This window comes from Sander lucioperca, chromosome 21, assembly GCF_008315115.2.
Source record: "Sander lucioperca isolate FBNREF2018 chromosome 21, SLUC_FBN_1.2, whole genome shotgun sequence".
NCBI classification, from domain to species: Eukaryota; Metazoa; Chordata; class Actinopteri; order Perciformes; family Percidae; genus Sander; species Sander lucioperca.
In genome coordinates, this window is record NC_050193.1 from 18,153,199 (window position 1) to 18,168,540 (window position 15,342).

Consider the following 15,342-nt stretch of genomic DNA (forward strand, 5'->3'; position numbering starts at 1 on the left):
AATTAAGGTATTGTTCCTGCATTAAGTTGTGCATGAGATACTATTAATCCATGCACTTTACTGATAGTTCATGAAGAGCTACATGAATGAATTCATGATAATTAATGTCCCCATTTTATAAAGTGTCACTGACTAAACAAATGCTCACATTTGGCCTTATGTGAGAACGCCAACAATGGTCGTTCAGACTTGGCCTCTGGTGTCTCAGATGATCATTACGACTGTCATTACAACAGCCAGAAACACTAACAAACTTTATCTAGACAACGACCCTACACAGCTTTAATAGCTGGATTTCCCTACCGTTCAGTCAGATCTAAAGAAGTCTCTTGGATCACACACAAAACATCTTTGATGCACCTTTAACCAAGTCCTCTTGCACTTGATTTTTTACCTTACTTTAATATTAGCTAGGCTACTTTCATTTAACGCTCATCACCCTGAGGCCATTTTTACAATTCCTTGTCCGTCTGGTTTTATTTTCTAAAAAAGCTTGTAAAACATCAACCCTGTTGTCTACAGTCAATCAATGTAAATATTTTTTTTCAGGACAAACTGGGCTATTAGAATATTTGTGCTGCAGTGAGGTCACTTGAATGTAAAAAAAGGTTGTATGACCTTAAAGACAAATAAATAAATAAAACGGAACATGAATGTCACAGATATTTATTGATATCACACACATATCAATAAAAGCCAAGCCAATCTCCTGTCTAAATCAGTTCCCATATGTATTAGGAGTCACACTGTGAAGAAATAAACATTATAACTTATACAGTTGACTAAATATATATATTTTTTCAAAAAAAGTCCAGACGCTTTTGCCCTCATGACATTCACTTATGCCAATAATCAAATAATAATGTCATATTTATTGAAATCACACACACAGCAATTTTCTAAAACAGTTCTATATATTTGGAGTCATCCAGTGCAAAAATAAACATAATGAACATTATAACTCATATAAATGACAAACTATTTACATTTCTTCAAAAAAGGCCCAAATGTATGCCACATCTCTAAACAGTGACGCCATTCTTCTCTGTAGAACGGTAATAGACCAGAGTTATCTCTCTTTTTCACTTTACTCTTTGTTCTCGCTCGGATTCGCTGGAGTGATCTATCTTTTCCACTACATAGTCTTTGTGTGAAGGACCTGCCTTCCCATTGGTTGAAAAATGTCAACACACTCTCGCAAAGCATCATGGGAGATTTATACTAGACGGTAGCACAGAGCTAGCGGCAGAAATGACCGAAAACGTGATAAATTATGGGCATCAAGTGGATAAATCTTGGATATAAGCGTTTGGATTTATTGCTGAACAACTCCGAAAAGAGGCACAACTTCCAGGCTGGATAGAAAACCTTCTGTAAAGGCTACAAAGACACCCCGTGATGGCTAACTCCTTAGCTTTTAGCAGGAAAAATCGGTAAGCAGCTACATTAAACTGTCAAAAGCCAAATTTGCAATAATACTGTTGAAGTTGCTCTATTTTTCTAAACCTGATAAACTTTCTATTCCTCCTTCACCTGCTTGTCCTGTTCCATGTTTTCATTAGTTTTCTCCCTCGTATCTTTTGACACTGGCCTCGCGTTGAAATAAACTGTGTAATGATCTGATATTCCATTGTTCAAGACAAAGCGATCAAAGATTTCAACATTTCTGGTGATCACCAGATCCAGAATGTGACCTGCCCGGTGTGTTGGCTCCCGTACATGCTGGTCCAGATTGTTAATCAACAAAAGCCAATCAAACTCATCAGTAGAGCGCCTATTTTCAACATCAACCCAGATATTGAAATCACCGGTCACAATGATGCTGTTGTAGTTGAGATATATGAGATGGTCCAGCAGTGCTTGAAACTCATTCAGGAATGCGCGGAATTGGGTCAAGTTGTACCCCGGTCTGTGATACACATTAATAATAAGGACAGGTTCGTCCCATTCCTCATGTTGCAGAACTGCTGCAACAAATTCAAAGGTCGTTATGTCAAGGGAGTCAAAATGAATTTGTTCACCCTGCAATGTCTGTGTGAACTGAATCGCTGTCCCTCCCCCTCTACTAGCTCTCGCCTGATAATAAAAATTGAAATTTGATGGCGAGGCCTCCCGGAGGACTCTGTCTCCGGTGTCTTCTCTTAGGAAAGTCTCTGTTGAGAGAAAGACGTCCAGATTGTTTTGTGTTATGAGCTCTAAGATGCGGGATGTTTTGTTATTCATAGACCAAAGATTGAGCAACGCCACCCTTATTGCTGCAGGACGTGTTTGGTTGTTCTCAAGCTCGTGATTGCTTTCCACGGCAGTGCTGCTGTTACTTCTCTGATCCTGACACCGTTCCAACACTTCTTTACTCTCTTCTCTTTCTTCAATTTGAGTCTCCTTTCGATGACGTTTTGTCTGCTTGCTTTCATCATCTTCTATCTCTTCCTTGCTATCACTCTCCTCTTTCTCCTGATCACTCCCTTCCTCCTCACCATCACTCTCCTCTTCTTCCTGATCGCTCCCTTCCTCCTCACTATCACTCTCCTCTTCTTCCTGATCGCTCCCTTCCTCCTCACTATCACTCTCCTCTTCTTCCTGATCGCTCCCTTCATCCTCACCATCACTCTCCTCTTCCTCTGGCTGTTCTGTACAGTCTTGAGTCTTGTTTTTCCTATTGGAAAGCTCTTCTTCGTGTTGTTGACTTTTAGCGATGTCATCAAACATCTTCCTGTGAATGAAACAAGTCAAGTTGCAGTTAGAATCATACAAAAACAAACAACAAAAATGATGGTCAGCAAACAAATGTTTACAATTAAATGAGATCTCGGTAAAAGAATTGGGAAGAACTTGTGTGAAATGTTGCTGGCTTGCATGATGTTGGCTTTAGCCTCTAACTGAATTTGACTAAGCAATTGTAGGATCTGGTCGTAGGTCACAGTCATGGATGTATTAAGAGAACTGGATACAGCGTTCGGCGCAAAGCCCCATTCATTCCAATGAGAGTTGCATAAAAGTGCATTAAGCAGTCATGGAGCTCGAAAAATACCCTGATCTTCCACGTTGACTGGCCCTTGACATCAAACACATGCGCACTAGCGACAGTTTGAGTTGTCTTAGCAACATGCTCATTCAGGAGCTTCTCTCTAGTGGAAAACGAGTAGCTAGACACGTTCATCGTCTTAAATATTCACTACAAGAAAACATTGTGTTTTCATTGTTTTCATTGTTTAATGCTTATCATATAAACAATGGATGTATTAAGAGAACCAAGGAGATGTAATCATTATGTTGTGCTACTAGCTAACGTTAGCGGTAGCCCCGGCAGTTTGGGAACAGAGATGTGTATTACGTTACATCCACGTCACAGGCTATAAAGCATACCATCCTCTGATGTATTATAAGTTAATACACATGATGATTTACATCCATATAGACATTATTACAGCTACAGGAATTTAGGAGAACCGTCATATGAGCCTGCAGTGCAGGGTGGCTAAGTCCCGCGGGGCAGCTCGCATTCATTCATTATGTCGTGATACTAGCTAACGCCAACGTTACCTACTAGCCCCAATACGGTTGTTAATAATGTAACATCCACGTTACAGTCTTTACAGCAAACAGCATTCGGATGTGTCATACAGGATCTCAGGAGAACCGTCATAAGAGCCTGCAGTGCAGGGTGACTCAGCCGGGCGCAGTCCCATGGGTCTGCTCGTGTTCATTATGTGTGTTCATCATGGCCAGGCCATTAGTGCATGTTAAAAACCATTGGCCGCTAAGCCCATGGCTGTTTCCAGACATGGGGCTGTTCCTGGGGGCTTGGTCACAGTGCTGTAGTACTTGAATCCAGACTCAAAACATTTTTCTATTGACTTGTTGGTATTTGCACTCCGACTTTTCCTGATCTTGGCCATGTGGCTCGCCAAATATTCTAGCAATAATAATAATTATAGCAGCAATAAATGCATTTTTTCTGAAGTAACTTTATCCTTCAAAACATTTTTGCACTCAACTTGTCTTGGACTTCTTCAGGACAAGTAATGAGTTCAAGAATGGGAACATTCAAGTTTTTTAGTGAGACCTGTGTCCAGAATGTTCTTGTTACACCAAAAAAAAGACTCACCATCTAAAATCTGAAGTTGCACTTCAGCTTTATGGGACTTAAGTGAACTGGCTCTACTGAAAGTAAATTATCTGGCCCAATTTGATCCTACAGTGTTGCTAGTCTGCACTGGCTTTTTGATCATTACAAATAAGATGCAAAATGATCAAAAGGGTCACTGTTAGACCTACGTGACAGTTAAGTTTAGGCACCAAAAACGACGGGTAAGGTTTAGGTTAAAATACCAATTTGCTTAAGTAGTACTTCCAGGACAGGAACTTCTGTCCCATGGGTGAAATTCCTTTGTTTTGGATTAACTGGGTGGAGAATCACTTTAATACACTTTAGTAAACTGAAAACTTCATACTTCATGTCATCAAACTGTCCCCTCAATGTCCGGGTCATCTTTAGAATAGCATCGGCTGTATCTCTCAGTGATTGGCTCGCTTCAGTCACATGATTCTTCTTGATTGAGTCTTTCCAGTTGTCAATCGCCTCAGAAAGTGCAAACGCCATTCCAACAGCTCCTCCCACAACCTGATCATGAATATGGAATAATACATGATTAATGTTCAATATTATCAGACTGTCAGCTCAGAGGAAAATACATAAACGCACAATACATGAACATGTATCTAAACTCTCAATACAGTAAATCATTGATTGCCAATCATGAAAACAAAATTGTGACATAGTTATATGTGGATGTTTTTTTTTCTGATTTACTGTTAATTTATGTAGAAATATATGTCTCTACGGAATCTTACCTTGGCTCCTCCTTTAAGGGTTGTTTTAAATGCAGTTGTAGACAGTCGTTTGATGAGTTCTTTAGCTCCTTTAGCAAACAAAAATTTAAATTTTTTCCCTCTAACTTCAAATGTGAAAAATGCTAAAATTCCCAAAAATCCAACCATCACTACAGTACTGAAGTAGTCCCGGTTGAGCCCCATGGATCTTGGTCCATCGAAGAAAAACTGTGGCTCATCATCAAGCATGTGGAAGTTGATCTTCCGATCCAGTCCACTCCGTCTGACCATGGCTCTCAGGATTTCAGTCACGATGTGTCGGTCCAGATCATCTGGGTCTGTGAAGGAACTCGCCTCCCTCCTCTCCGCCTTCAGTTGCTGGAACAGTTTTTGTATTTCTTCTTCAATTTCGTTGCTCTTCTGTTCTATGTTCTGCGCCTCTTTCATGGTGGCACCGGATAAGAAGTGCTCAGTGATTTTAGTCACCACAGATACAGCGACACCTACACCTGAATACGCTGCTCCTAACAAACCTAAAAATGGAGCAGCTGCTCCAGCGGTCAACAGAGTGGCCACGCCGGCCCCGATCACACATGCAGCTCCCACCACTGCCACTGAGCTGCCAACACATTCACTGGCGTTGCATTTCTCCCTGAGTGACTCCAGCTCCTGGGCCAGTTTCTTCAGCTGCTTGGCACAGCTCTCCCTCTGCTCGATCCAGGAGAACATATGCTCCAGCAGCTGGTCGGCGGTGGTCATGATGGAGGTCTCTGTGTCTTCCTGATCCTCGCACTAGAGAGCAGAAAACTGCAGCTGAGAGATCAAGTCTGAAAGAACAAAGTCAGAGCACAGGAGCGTTTCATAAGTTAGCGCCCCTAAGGGTTATTAAGGTGTGGAGTGTGGTTGTCAGTATTGTCAGTGGTTTAAGTGTGCATTAGGTATTATGTATGTGTGAACAGTGCAAGCAAAGCATAAATATAAACCAAACTACCTCAACAAACAAAAAAAGGAAACCAATGAAACTAGGGAGAACAGGACCAGCAGCAGCCAGCCACAAGCAGGGACCAGAGCTGCACTGCAGCCAGGCTTAAATAGCCAGGGCACACTCGTGTGTTCACAGCAGGGATCTCACACCAGACGAACAATCTCAAACAACTTAACGAGAGATCGATCAGCATGTTGCTCCTTCACCATCTCACTGCAGGAAACAGACAAGGGAAAATCAGGAAGAGAAACTGAAACCGGACTGAGATTTGGCTCTTTCACAACGGGAGAGGACTCAACCCCAACCCGACGCTGAGCGTGTACTGCGCACACTGTAAACTGCTCACGGTGCTCAACAGCACCATATTCTGGGTCCACTGAAAAAAACAGCGCAGCCTTCAACGCAGGGGGCATTATCCCATCAGGCCAAACTTTGCTGCCAGCCAGATCATTACCCAGGATTTAAGACACCCCTTCAACAGGCAGTACAGGACCCCTACAACTTCACCCTACACCATCTGCGAACCAAGCCACAATTTATGGACAGGTATGAAAGTTTTAAAATCATCATAGCTTTCAGCTTTTAACACATCACAACCAGGATCTTTGCATTGCGCAACACTAGAGCAGAACCACGCTGGGGCAAATATACCCTGAGAGCGTGATTTGACAAAGCCCGACTGACTAGATTTAGACCTGAGGACAGGGCATTCACCCTTCCAATGTCCCTCCCCATGGCAGTAATTACACCCTTTGGAACCTTCAGGTCGCCCCTTAGATGCAGACTTACGTGAGTAACCAGACGAAAACTCTGCACCACCATAGGAGTTACCCCAGTTGTCATCCCCATCCTCACAATCACCCTGAGAGCGCGCTTCCAAAAAACTACATTTATGAGTTAAGACATAATCATCAGCTAAAGCTGCTGCTTCCAGAACATCCATAGCCTTATGCTCATTTAAGTAAGTAGCAAAATTCCCAAGGATGGAACTCTTAAATTGCTCTAGGACAATCCAATCACAAAGACTTTTAAAAGAGGTCACTCCAGCAGCATTGCACCAACGATTGAAGTGTGATAACAACTCTCGACCAAATTCAACATGCGTTTGTTCAACTCCACGTTCCCAGGACTGAAAACACTGTCTGTAGGCTTCAGGAACCAACTCATATGCTTTCAGAACTTTACTTTCACGTAACTCAAACTGTCAGCTGTACTCAACACAGAATAAGCGGCTGGAGCCTTACCGGTTAACACAAACTGGAGCAACAAGGTGCGCTCTGAATCTGGCTAACCCCTCACATCAGCTACACGTTAAAATAAAGAGAAAAATGTATCAGGATATATTTCATCACAGGTATCAGCCATACATTACTGCTGACATCAAACTTACTCTGCTAGTGGCTGGCTGCTGCTGGTCCTGTTCTCACTAGTTTTGTTGGTTTCCTTTTTGGTTTGTTTATGTAGTTTAGTTTATCTTTATGTTTTGCTTGGACTGTGCAACACACACACACACACACACACACACACACACACACACACACACACACACACACACACACACACACACACACACACACACACACACACAAATCACAATACTGACAACCACACTCCACACCCATAATTCCAAGTGGACAGAAAAGTACAAATAGGAGTGCCATCTCTAAGGATGTTAGACTGTTTTTTTTTTATGAAGAACAGTCTTTAGTTGTTTAAACATAAAAGTTCCAGAGTTACAATCCATAAACTCCTCCGCATTAAAAATGCAAAAGTGTTTTCAGACTGTCAAATCATAAGTTTTATAAAGTATACACTATGATATTTACATAAACATCTGCAGCATGAGAAGCAAAAAAAAGAAAAATAGTTTCTTACTTGTTTCTGAAAGTCCTGTTGTGTCTAAATAACGGTTGAAGAGAAGGCGGATGTTCAGGCTCTGTGTTTGTACCTCTGTCTGCAGCAGAGTTTTATCTCTGGGCGTTAACCTGCAGCTCAGTTCCTGTCAGTCATGTGACTTCTTGTAAATCAGCAGCTGCAGACAGAGTCCTGCATAGACTCCAAACCCCAAACCCTCATTATAGCAATATCATTCATAAGCCAATACAGTCTCATCTGATCCTATCTTAATTAAATGTATGAAACAATATTGTGCTGTCCTGGGAGCCACTTTTTTAGCTAATTTTTTTGTTTCCCAGGATGGTGAAGGAATGTCCCGCCCTGATTGGATGGGTTAGGTTTAGGCATGAGGAGTGGGATTGGTTAGGGTTAGGGTAAACACCAGGGTTAGCCAATCAGACGCAGAGTAAGGCCGAGTGGGGCGGGACATGCCTTCGCCATCCTAGGGAAACATACTCATGTCCCAGAAGAGAAGGTGTAGGTTTATCAAACTTCAGACCAAGGACCACTTACCCAATAAAAAAAACCTTAGGGACCACCTAACTGCCAAATATCCCCCAAACAACAAACTGCTTCACCAGTTAGTTGTATTAGATATTACAATAAGTTACATTAAAAATGACATGACAGTTTCACAAAAAGCTTACTCTACTCTGCTTCATTGCTGAAGTCCAACAACACAGACAAAACATCTGATTCAAACTTTATTTAATATTGAGAACAACACATCTAAGAGCAACAGAAGTTCTGAGGCCATAAAAGAAGTCAACTAAACAGAACCAAACTCAGGCTATGAACTGAAAGGAGAACATGGTAGAACAGAACTGATCAGAACATATTTTAAACAAAGTTTAAATTGACGAATTAAACATAACAGGACTCTCACAGAGTATTTTAACAATTCACCAAAATGAAAGTACGAAAAAAACGAATACATTCTAAAGAAATAAACAGTTAGGCCTGTTATATCGCCTAAAATAAATCACAGTAATTGTCTTAAATGTAAAATAAATGTCTTGTTTTGTCCACAACTCAAAGATATTCCGTTTCCTGTCACAGAGGAGAGAAGAAACTAGAACATTTAGCAAGCTGACATCACACAAGTTTACCTGTTTTATCAGAAACTAAATGACTCAAACTGATTAATAGTTGAAGCAGTGGCGGTTCCACATTGAATTACGCCCAGGGCGAGACCCCCTTCGAGGGGGCAAGACAGGGCGAGACCCCCTTCGAGCTTTGTGCAGAATTGTGTTCCTTGTCTTTTGGCAATGTTGGAGGTGGAGATTGTGCACCTTAAAAAGTGTTTCCTGTTGTAATTGCAATAGTTAAATAACTGGATTTTCTTAAGTGTGCTTTTCAAATGTTCTAATGAAGGATTTGTGCAATTGAGAAATATAATTTTCTCTCTCATTTATGTTGTTATAATAATATATACAGTATATATATATAAATGTGCCAAGAATATATACAATCAGATATATAAAAAATGTAACAAGAGCAGAGAGCAACAACAATATAAAATATTAAGAATAATATACAAATAAAATATAGAATAAATATTCTAAATAGGACAAATCCTTCATCACACAAATGTGAAAACACACTAAAGGTAATCTAATTATTACACTATAGCACTAAGAACAGAAAACACAAACTAAACCTAAACCTGACCTTTCTGGCCTTCCTTGATGCTAAATCATCAATGATGTCATCGCATGAAATCTGTTCCCATATTGAATGATTGATATTGATGACGGCAAGGCCAGTGAGCCGTTCCTGGGACATGGTTGACCTCAGGTATGACTTTTAGTTTGGAAAAGCTCCTCTCTGCTGGAGCCACAGTGACTGGCAGAGTAAGGTCAATCCTCAGAGCAGTCCAGATGTTGGGGTAGATCTCTGATAGATCCTTATCATGCATAAAAGTGATGAGCTCAAGGAGGCTCGTGGTCCTCGTTCCCCCCCTTGTCCTGCGAGACCCAGAGGTGAACTGTCCCCCGCACCCCCCTCCCCTTTTCCTTTCTCACACGGCTTCTGTGCACAAGTACGTCTCACTGCAGCCGGCTGCAGGCTGCAGTGAGATGCTCCTCTCTCAGCAAGCGGCCGCCTGCACCTCGGGGGCGCCGATTTGCCAATTCCCCACACAGTGAAATGATAGATAACAGAAAACCACTTCGCGGTGCACAGGATTTTCTTTTTTTTTTTTTTAAGTTCTCGAGCCCCCCCATGAGTCATGAAAAAAAGCCGCCCCCGGGCAGCTGCCCGGTTGGCCCGTGCCAAAAACCGCCACTGAGTTGAAGATTAATTAAATAGTTGACAATCTAATCTTAGAAGCTCTACAACTGACATACATATTTTGAAGAAATAAAGTCAAAGAAAGTGATATTTAATATGAATGTTTGTATCTTACCTGAGGCCCGTTTCAGAAAGCAGGTTTAGTGAAAACTCTGAGTTTGTTAACCCTGATAAGAGGGAAACTCTGGGTTTTCTGTTTCAGAAAGAGAGGAAACTTCACCTCTGAGTCAGTTACTATGGTAACTTCACCTCAGAGTCAGTTACTATGGTAACTTCACCTCAGAGTCAGTTACTATGGTAACTGAGTCTGTGACCCTAACCTGGTCTGGAGCAGGTTTTCTTCTCTCAGTCTCCTCCCTCTGACACAGAACTCTCTCATTTCCTCATTCATTCATTCAGTCTGTATCAGGCACATTTTAGTGAAGTTTGTTATCTCCATGAATACATAAACTGCGAAAAAATGATGTTGGTTCATTAACCACGTTAGGCAGACTATAAAACGTTTTTTCTCTCAAAACATGACATTTCCTTTTGTCGATGATCCCGTTGATGAAGAAGCTGTATGACTTCTCAGAGTGTTAAACATACGTCGGGAGATGATATTGAGGCCCTGACTATAGATGTATTTTCATTTCTAGATCAATTTGAGTAGTATGGTTTTTCTTCCCAGTCAATCAGTTATGTAGCCTACATAACCTTATCTGTCCTCATATCTCTAACGTCACCCATCGTGGGCATGCTCTACATCCCAGCAGATTATTTGTGTCACATTATGTTTTTCTGCAAACGGCAGTTTTCTTTACAACATTGGTGATGCGGAGCATTTTAGTAAAGCCACTGTACAGAGCCGTCAGAAGAGTGTGACTCACTCTGAAACGTGTTTTAAACATTTTTGTAGTGTTCCCTGGACACAAACCAGTAAGAGACATTAAAAAGGAGTTCCACAGTATTGCAGGTGAATGATGTAAACCCTTTGAAATAAAAAAATTTGACTTATAATTCTGTTAATGATGGTGCTGCAGCCTCAGAATGGGATTAGTAGGCCTAGGACTTTTTCGTCCGCAGTATTGCATCTAAATGAAATAGATTATAGCTTCAATACCATTTCACCAGTAATATTATACTTATGATTAAATATGATATTCATACATTATATTGGAATATACACATTTACTCTAGCAGCAATTTTCTCCACACGCAAATTCTCTCTTTTACAGCAGCCACTGTGTTGTTTTTTTTAACTAAATATATGTTCAGACTTCTCTTCTGCCTTCTCCAGGTAGGGAATGAGTCTTTACCCCAAGTGAAGGAGTTCAAGTACCTTGGGGTATTGTTTGCGAGTGAGGGGACAATGGAGCGGGAGATTGGTCGGAGAATCGGCGCAGCGGGTGCGGTATTACATTCAATTTATCGCACCGTTGTGACGAAAAGAGATCTGAGCCAGAAGGCAAAGCTCTCAATCTACCGGTCAGTTTTCGTTCCTACCCTCACCTATGGTCATGAAGGCTGGGTCATGACCGAAAGAACGAGATCCAGGGTACAAGCGGCCGAAATGGGTTTCCTCAGGAGGGTGGCTGGCGTCTCCCTTAGAGATAGGGTGAGAAGCTCAGTCATCCGTGAGGAGCTCGGAGTAGAGCCGCTGCTCCTTGGCGTCAAAAGGAGCCAGTTGAGGTGGTTCGGGCATCTGGTAAGGATGCCCCCTGGGCGCCTCCCTAGGGAGGTGTTCCAGGCACGTCCAGCTGGGAGGAGGCCTCGGGGAAGACCCAGGACTAGGTGGAGGGATTATATCTCCACCCTGGCCTGGGAACACCTCGGGATCCCCCAGTCGGAGCTGGTTAATGTGGCTCGGGAAAGGGAAGTTTGGGGTCCCCTGCTGGAACCAACTCATATCAGCTGTTCTGGAACTGAAAACTTTCCCATCTCAGGGTAAATCAGCTCAGAGATCAGGGTTAGACTCAGAGTTTGTTAAACCTCCTTCCTGAAATCAGGCCCTGTTAGGTCAGATTCTGATTTAATCAAATGTTATCAGACCCATATATCAGCTGGTACACACTCTCCAGTTGTTTTAATAATGACAGAGTAGCTGTTAAAATGCTCTACATGTGATCTGTTGCTGATTTTAATTAATCATAAAAAGTTTATATAAAACGTCATCATGTTGAGTCAATTCTGAACCAATCAGCTGTTAGATCAGTTGAGAGGCCGGCTTTTCCCAGCATGCCCTGGGTCCGCCTGGGTTTTGCAGTCGGTGAAAAGCAACTGTGCTGCCTGCTCTAAAACCTGTGGCCGCCTTGATCTTGTGAGGGTATCGTTGCCCACGTGTGCAGAGCAAGTCGGACACAAATCTAACCGGCATGCACTAGGCGACAATCGCCAGTGATCAATTCTGCGCAGACCTGGTTCATCTCCAACGGTCCTAACTGTACGTACACACCGCCGCCGACTTGAGCTTCAAAGTTACAGGAAGTCATTAATTTCCAATGGAAGCTGTTTCTCTCAGCTGCAAGAAGCAGCAAGTCTGTCGGCGTCGCATTTTGAGCGTGTTCAGCGACCAGAGCATCAATCAGAAAGTTGAAACTAGGTCAACTTTATGGTAATGAGCTATGACGCGGTTCGGCGGCAAATGACCAGCAACCAATCGGAATATAGACGTCCTTCGCACTGGCTGATTCCGGAGAAAAATACGATGTAATCTTTCGTTCCTACCAAAACATTAGTTCCGAAAAAGCTGCTGGGTTCCCTATCATTTATGATATGACGTTGTTTGTGTATAGGGATAGTTAAAAAAACACGAGGCATGCAGGGGTAAAATAGCTGGTATAGTTGCTGTCTCTGGTGAGTTGGTGAAGTGCGTGATGATGATTTTTATTATTTAAATAATAATGGAAATAGAGGCTGCACCAGCCAGTGATACTCACAGAATTGATGTCGGTCCTGGAGGGTGTCATGAACCCAAACTCTCCGAGTCTGACGTCAACGTCTTCTCCGCAAATACAATAAAGCAGCACCAAACGATGATCTATAATGATCCAGTGATACACATTTGAGGATGAGCGCAACTTTTATAGGATCTGAGAACGCTTTTTTTTTTAAGCAGGAATGCAATTCATTTGCTCACGATAACACCAATTTGACCAATTGCTCTATGCAAATGCACAATGCATTTCACTTAAATCAACGCCAGTTATTGTAATACAGGCCACACAAAAACTAATAACAGGGCTGGCAATTCTGTACTACTGGAGTTGTAGAGTCATGTGGTTTTCTCTCAGCCAATCAGGGGAGATCAAGCTATCTGACAGATATTGACATCATGGCATCTGACCAATCAGCAGTGGCCTGGAGCACCTCAAACACAGCCATCTTGCAGAAATCTTAAATATTGCTTTTTTGAACCTGGCTTCTCCCACAGCTATGGTAATTACATCATAACTAAACATGGTAAGTTGATGTAACTCACAAATTATTTGGTTGAATAGTTGTGTTAAAGATTGAGATTGTTGTTATTTGCATAGCATTTCTAAAAATTAGCATAATGTTTGGCTGAAAGCTTAATGCACCATATTTGATCATATGCCCCTTTCACCTAAGACTAGCATGAGTGGCACAAGTGTCCATTTTTAGACATGCCTTATGAATGTATGTTTTTTATTATAGTTAAATGGCATACACAGGTGCTTATTGTTAGTGTGAGGCCCAGTACTGTGTGAATTGATTTTAACCGCTAGCATGCTAGCAGTTAGCTAGCGCTAGCATGCTACCTCGTTCTCAATGGCAAAACACTGCTACAACACACACAAGTTCACCATAATCTACAAAAGAACTACTTACATGTCCCTGTTCTGCAGGTATTCCACGCAAGGTTGGAAGTAACCCCATGTAAACCTATTCTGGTACAACCTCAAAATACAATTATGAACCTGAAATGGTCATAATATGGACACTTTAACAAATAAATCCAAAGTCCATTTGATTATTTCAGCAGGTACTTCAGTCGCGAAGTAATCTCGCACATAACATATCAAACCAACTTATATGCAACCCAGATGAACATCAACACCACCTTTACCACCACTGAGGATGAAAGTATGAACTGTGTGGCTATACTCATCTACATGGGGATTGCTGAGCTGCCCACCGTTGATGACTACTGGGCAATGGACACCAGGGTCTCCCAAGTTGCAAACCTGATGTCATCCAAGCGGTTCAAGTTATTGAAGAGGGTTGTCCATTTCAATAACAACGCTCAGATCCCTGGTAACAATGGCCGCTTCTTCAAAGTCCGGCCATTGTTCAACTCTCTGATTACTGCCTTCAGAAAAGAGCCAGAGACCCACAAGCAGTCTGTTGATGAGGTGATGGTTGCCTACAAAGGCAAGACTGCTGGTAACCTGAGGCAGTACATAAAATCCAAGCCAGACAAATGGGGTTTTAAATTATTTGCCAGGGCTTCTCAGGATGGCTTCATTCACGACTTGATCCTATACCAAGGGCAGACTACACTTGAGGCCCACGGTGTCCCACTGACACCTGAACAGCAAGTCATGGGTGTCACCAGTCATGGGTGTCACCAGCCAGACAGTCTCCGTCTTGGCCAGCACCATGTCCTCCTCCAGCCCCAAAACCATCTTTGCAGACAATTACTTTAGTGGCCTAGAGATTGTGTGATACCTCAAGAGCAACAACTGCCGGTACACAGGAACAGCCAGGGACAACAGGACTGGCAATGCTCCACTCAGGCCCATTAAAGAGATGGAGAAGAAGGCTGTCTCTCGTGGTACCTGTGACTACACCACCAGTGATGATGGGATCCTGATTGTCAGATGGAAAGACAACAAGGTTGTCACTCTGATGTCAACAGACATGGGGGTAGATCCTTGGTCCTCAGTCTACAGGTACTGCAGTGACACCAAGAGAAATGAGCAAGTGAGCTGTCCATATCTCATCAAGAATATATAATGCAAACATGGGAGGGATTGACAAGAGTGACATGCTGGTCAACCTCTACCGCACTCCCTTAAGAGCCAAGAGATGGTACATGCGACTCTTTGCATATGCCATTGATGTCAGCCTCACTAATGCCTGGATAATGTATAGGCGTGACAGCAAGGCTCTTGGTGTGAATGATGGCCTGTCACTGAAGAACTTCAGGATCCAGGTGTTCAAGACAGCCAGTAGCTCAAAGTCAATGACATCTCGTCCCCGCAGGAGCTCAGCACCACTGCCAGGCAGCTCCAGCTCCACCTCTGCTGATATCCCCAAGCCTATCCGGGGACACCGCGGTCATGTGCCACACTACTCTGTGCGGTTTGATGGGTCACTGTTCCATGCCCCTG

At 42.5% G+C, this 15,342-nt stretch overlaps 1 protein-coding gene across 1 annotated transcript; it reads right to left on the reverse strand.

Annotated features, from left to right (window-relative positions):
- Positions 1 to 967: 967 nt before the first annotated feature.
- On the reverse strand, positions 968 to 7,833 carry LOC116055131. Its single transcript, XM_031306930.2, has 4 exons — positions 7,694 to 7,833; positions 4,855 to 5,660; positions 4,455 to 4,624; positions 968 to 2,713 (listed from the first exon to the last, which is right to left on the reverse strand). Exons 2-4 carry the CDS (start codon positions 5,590 to 5,592, stop codon positions 1,519 to 1,521), a joined length of 2,103 nt encoding a protein of 700 aa, XP_031162790.1. The 5' UTR covers positions 5,593 to 5,660; positions 7,694 to 7,833; the 3' UTR covers positions 968 to 1,518.
- Between the last annotated feature and the right edge of the window lie 7,509 nt (positions 7,834 to 15,342).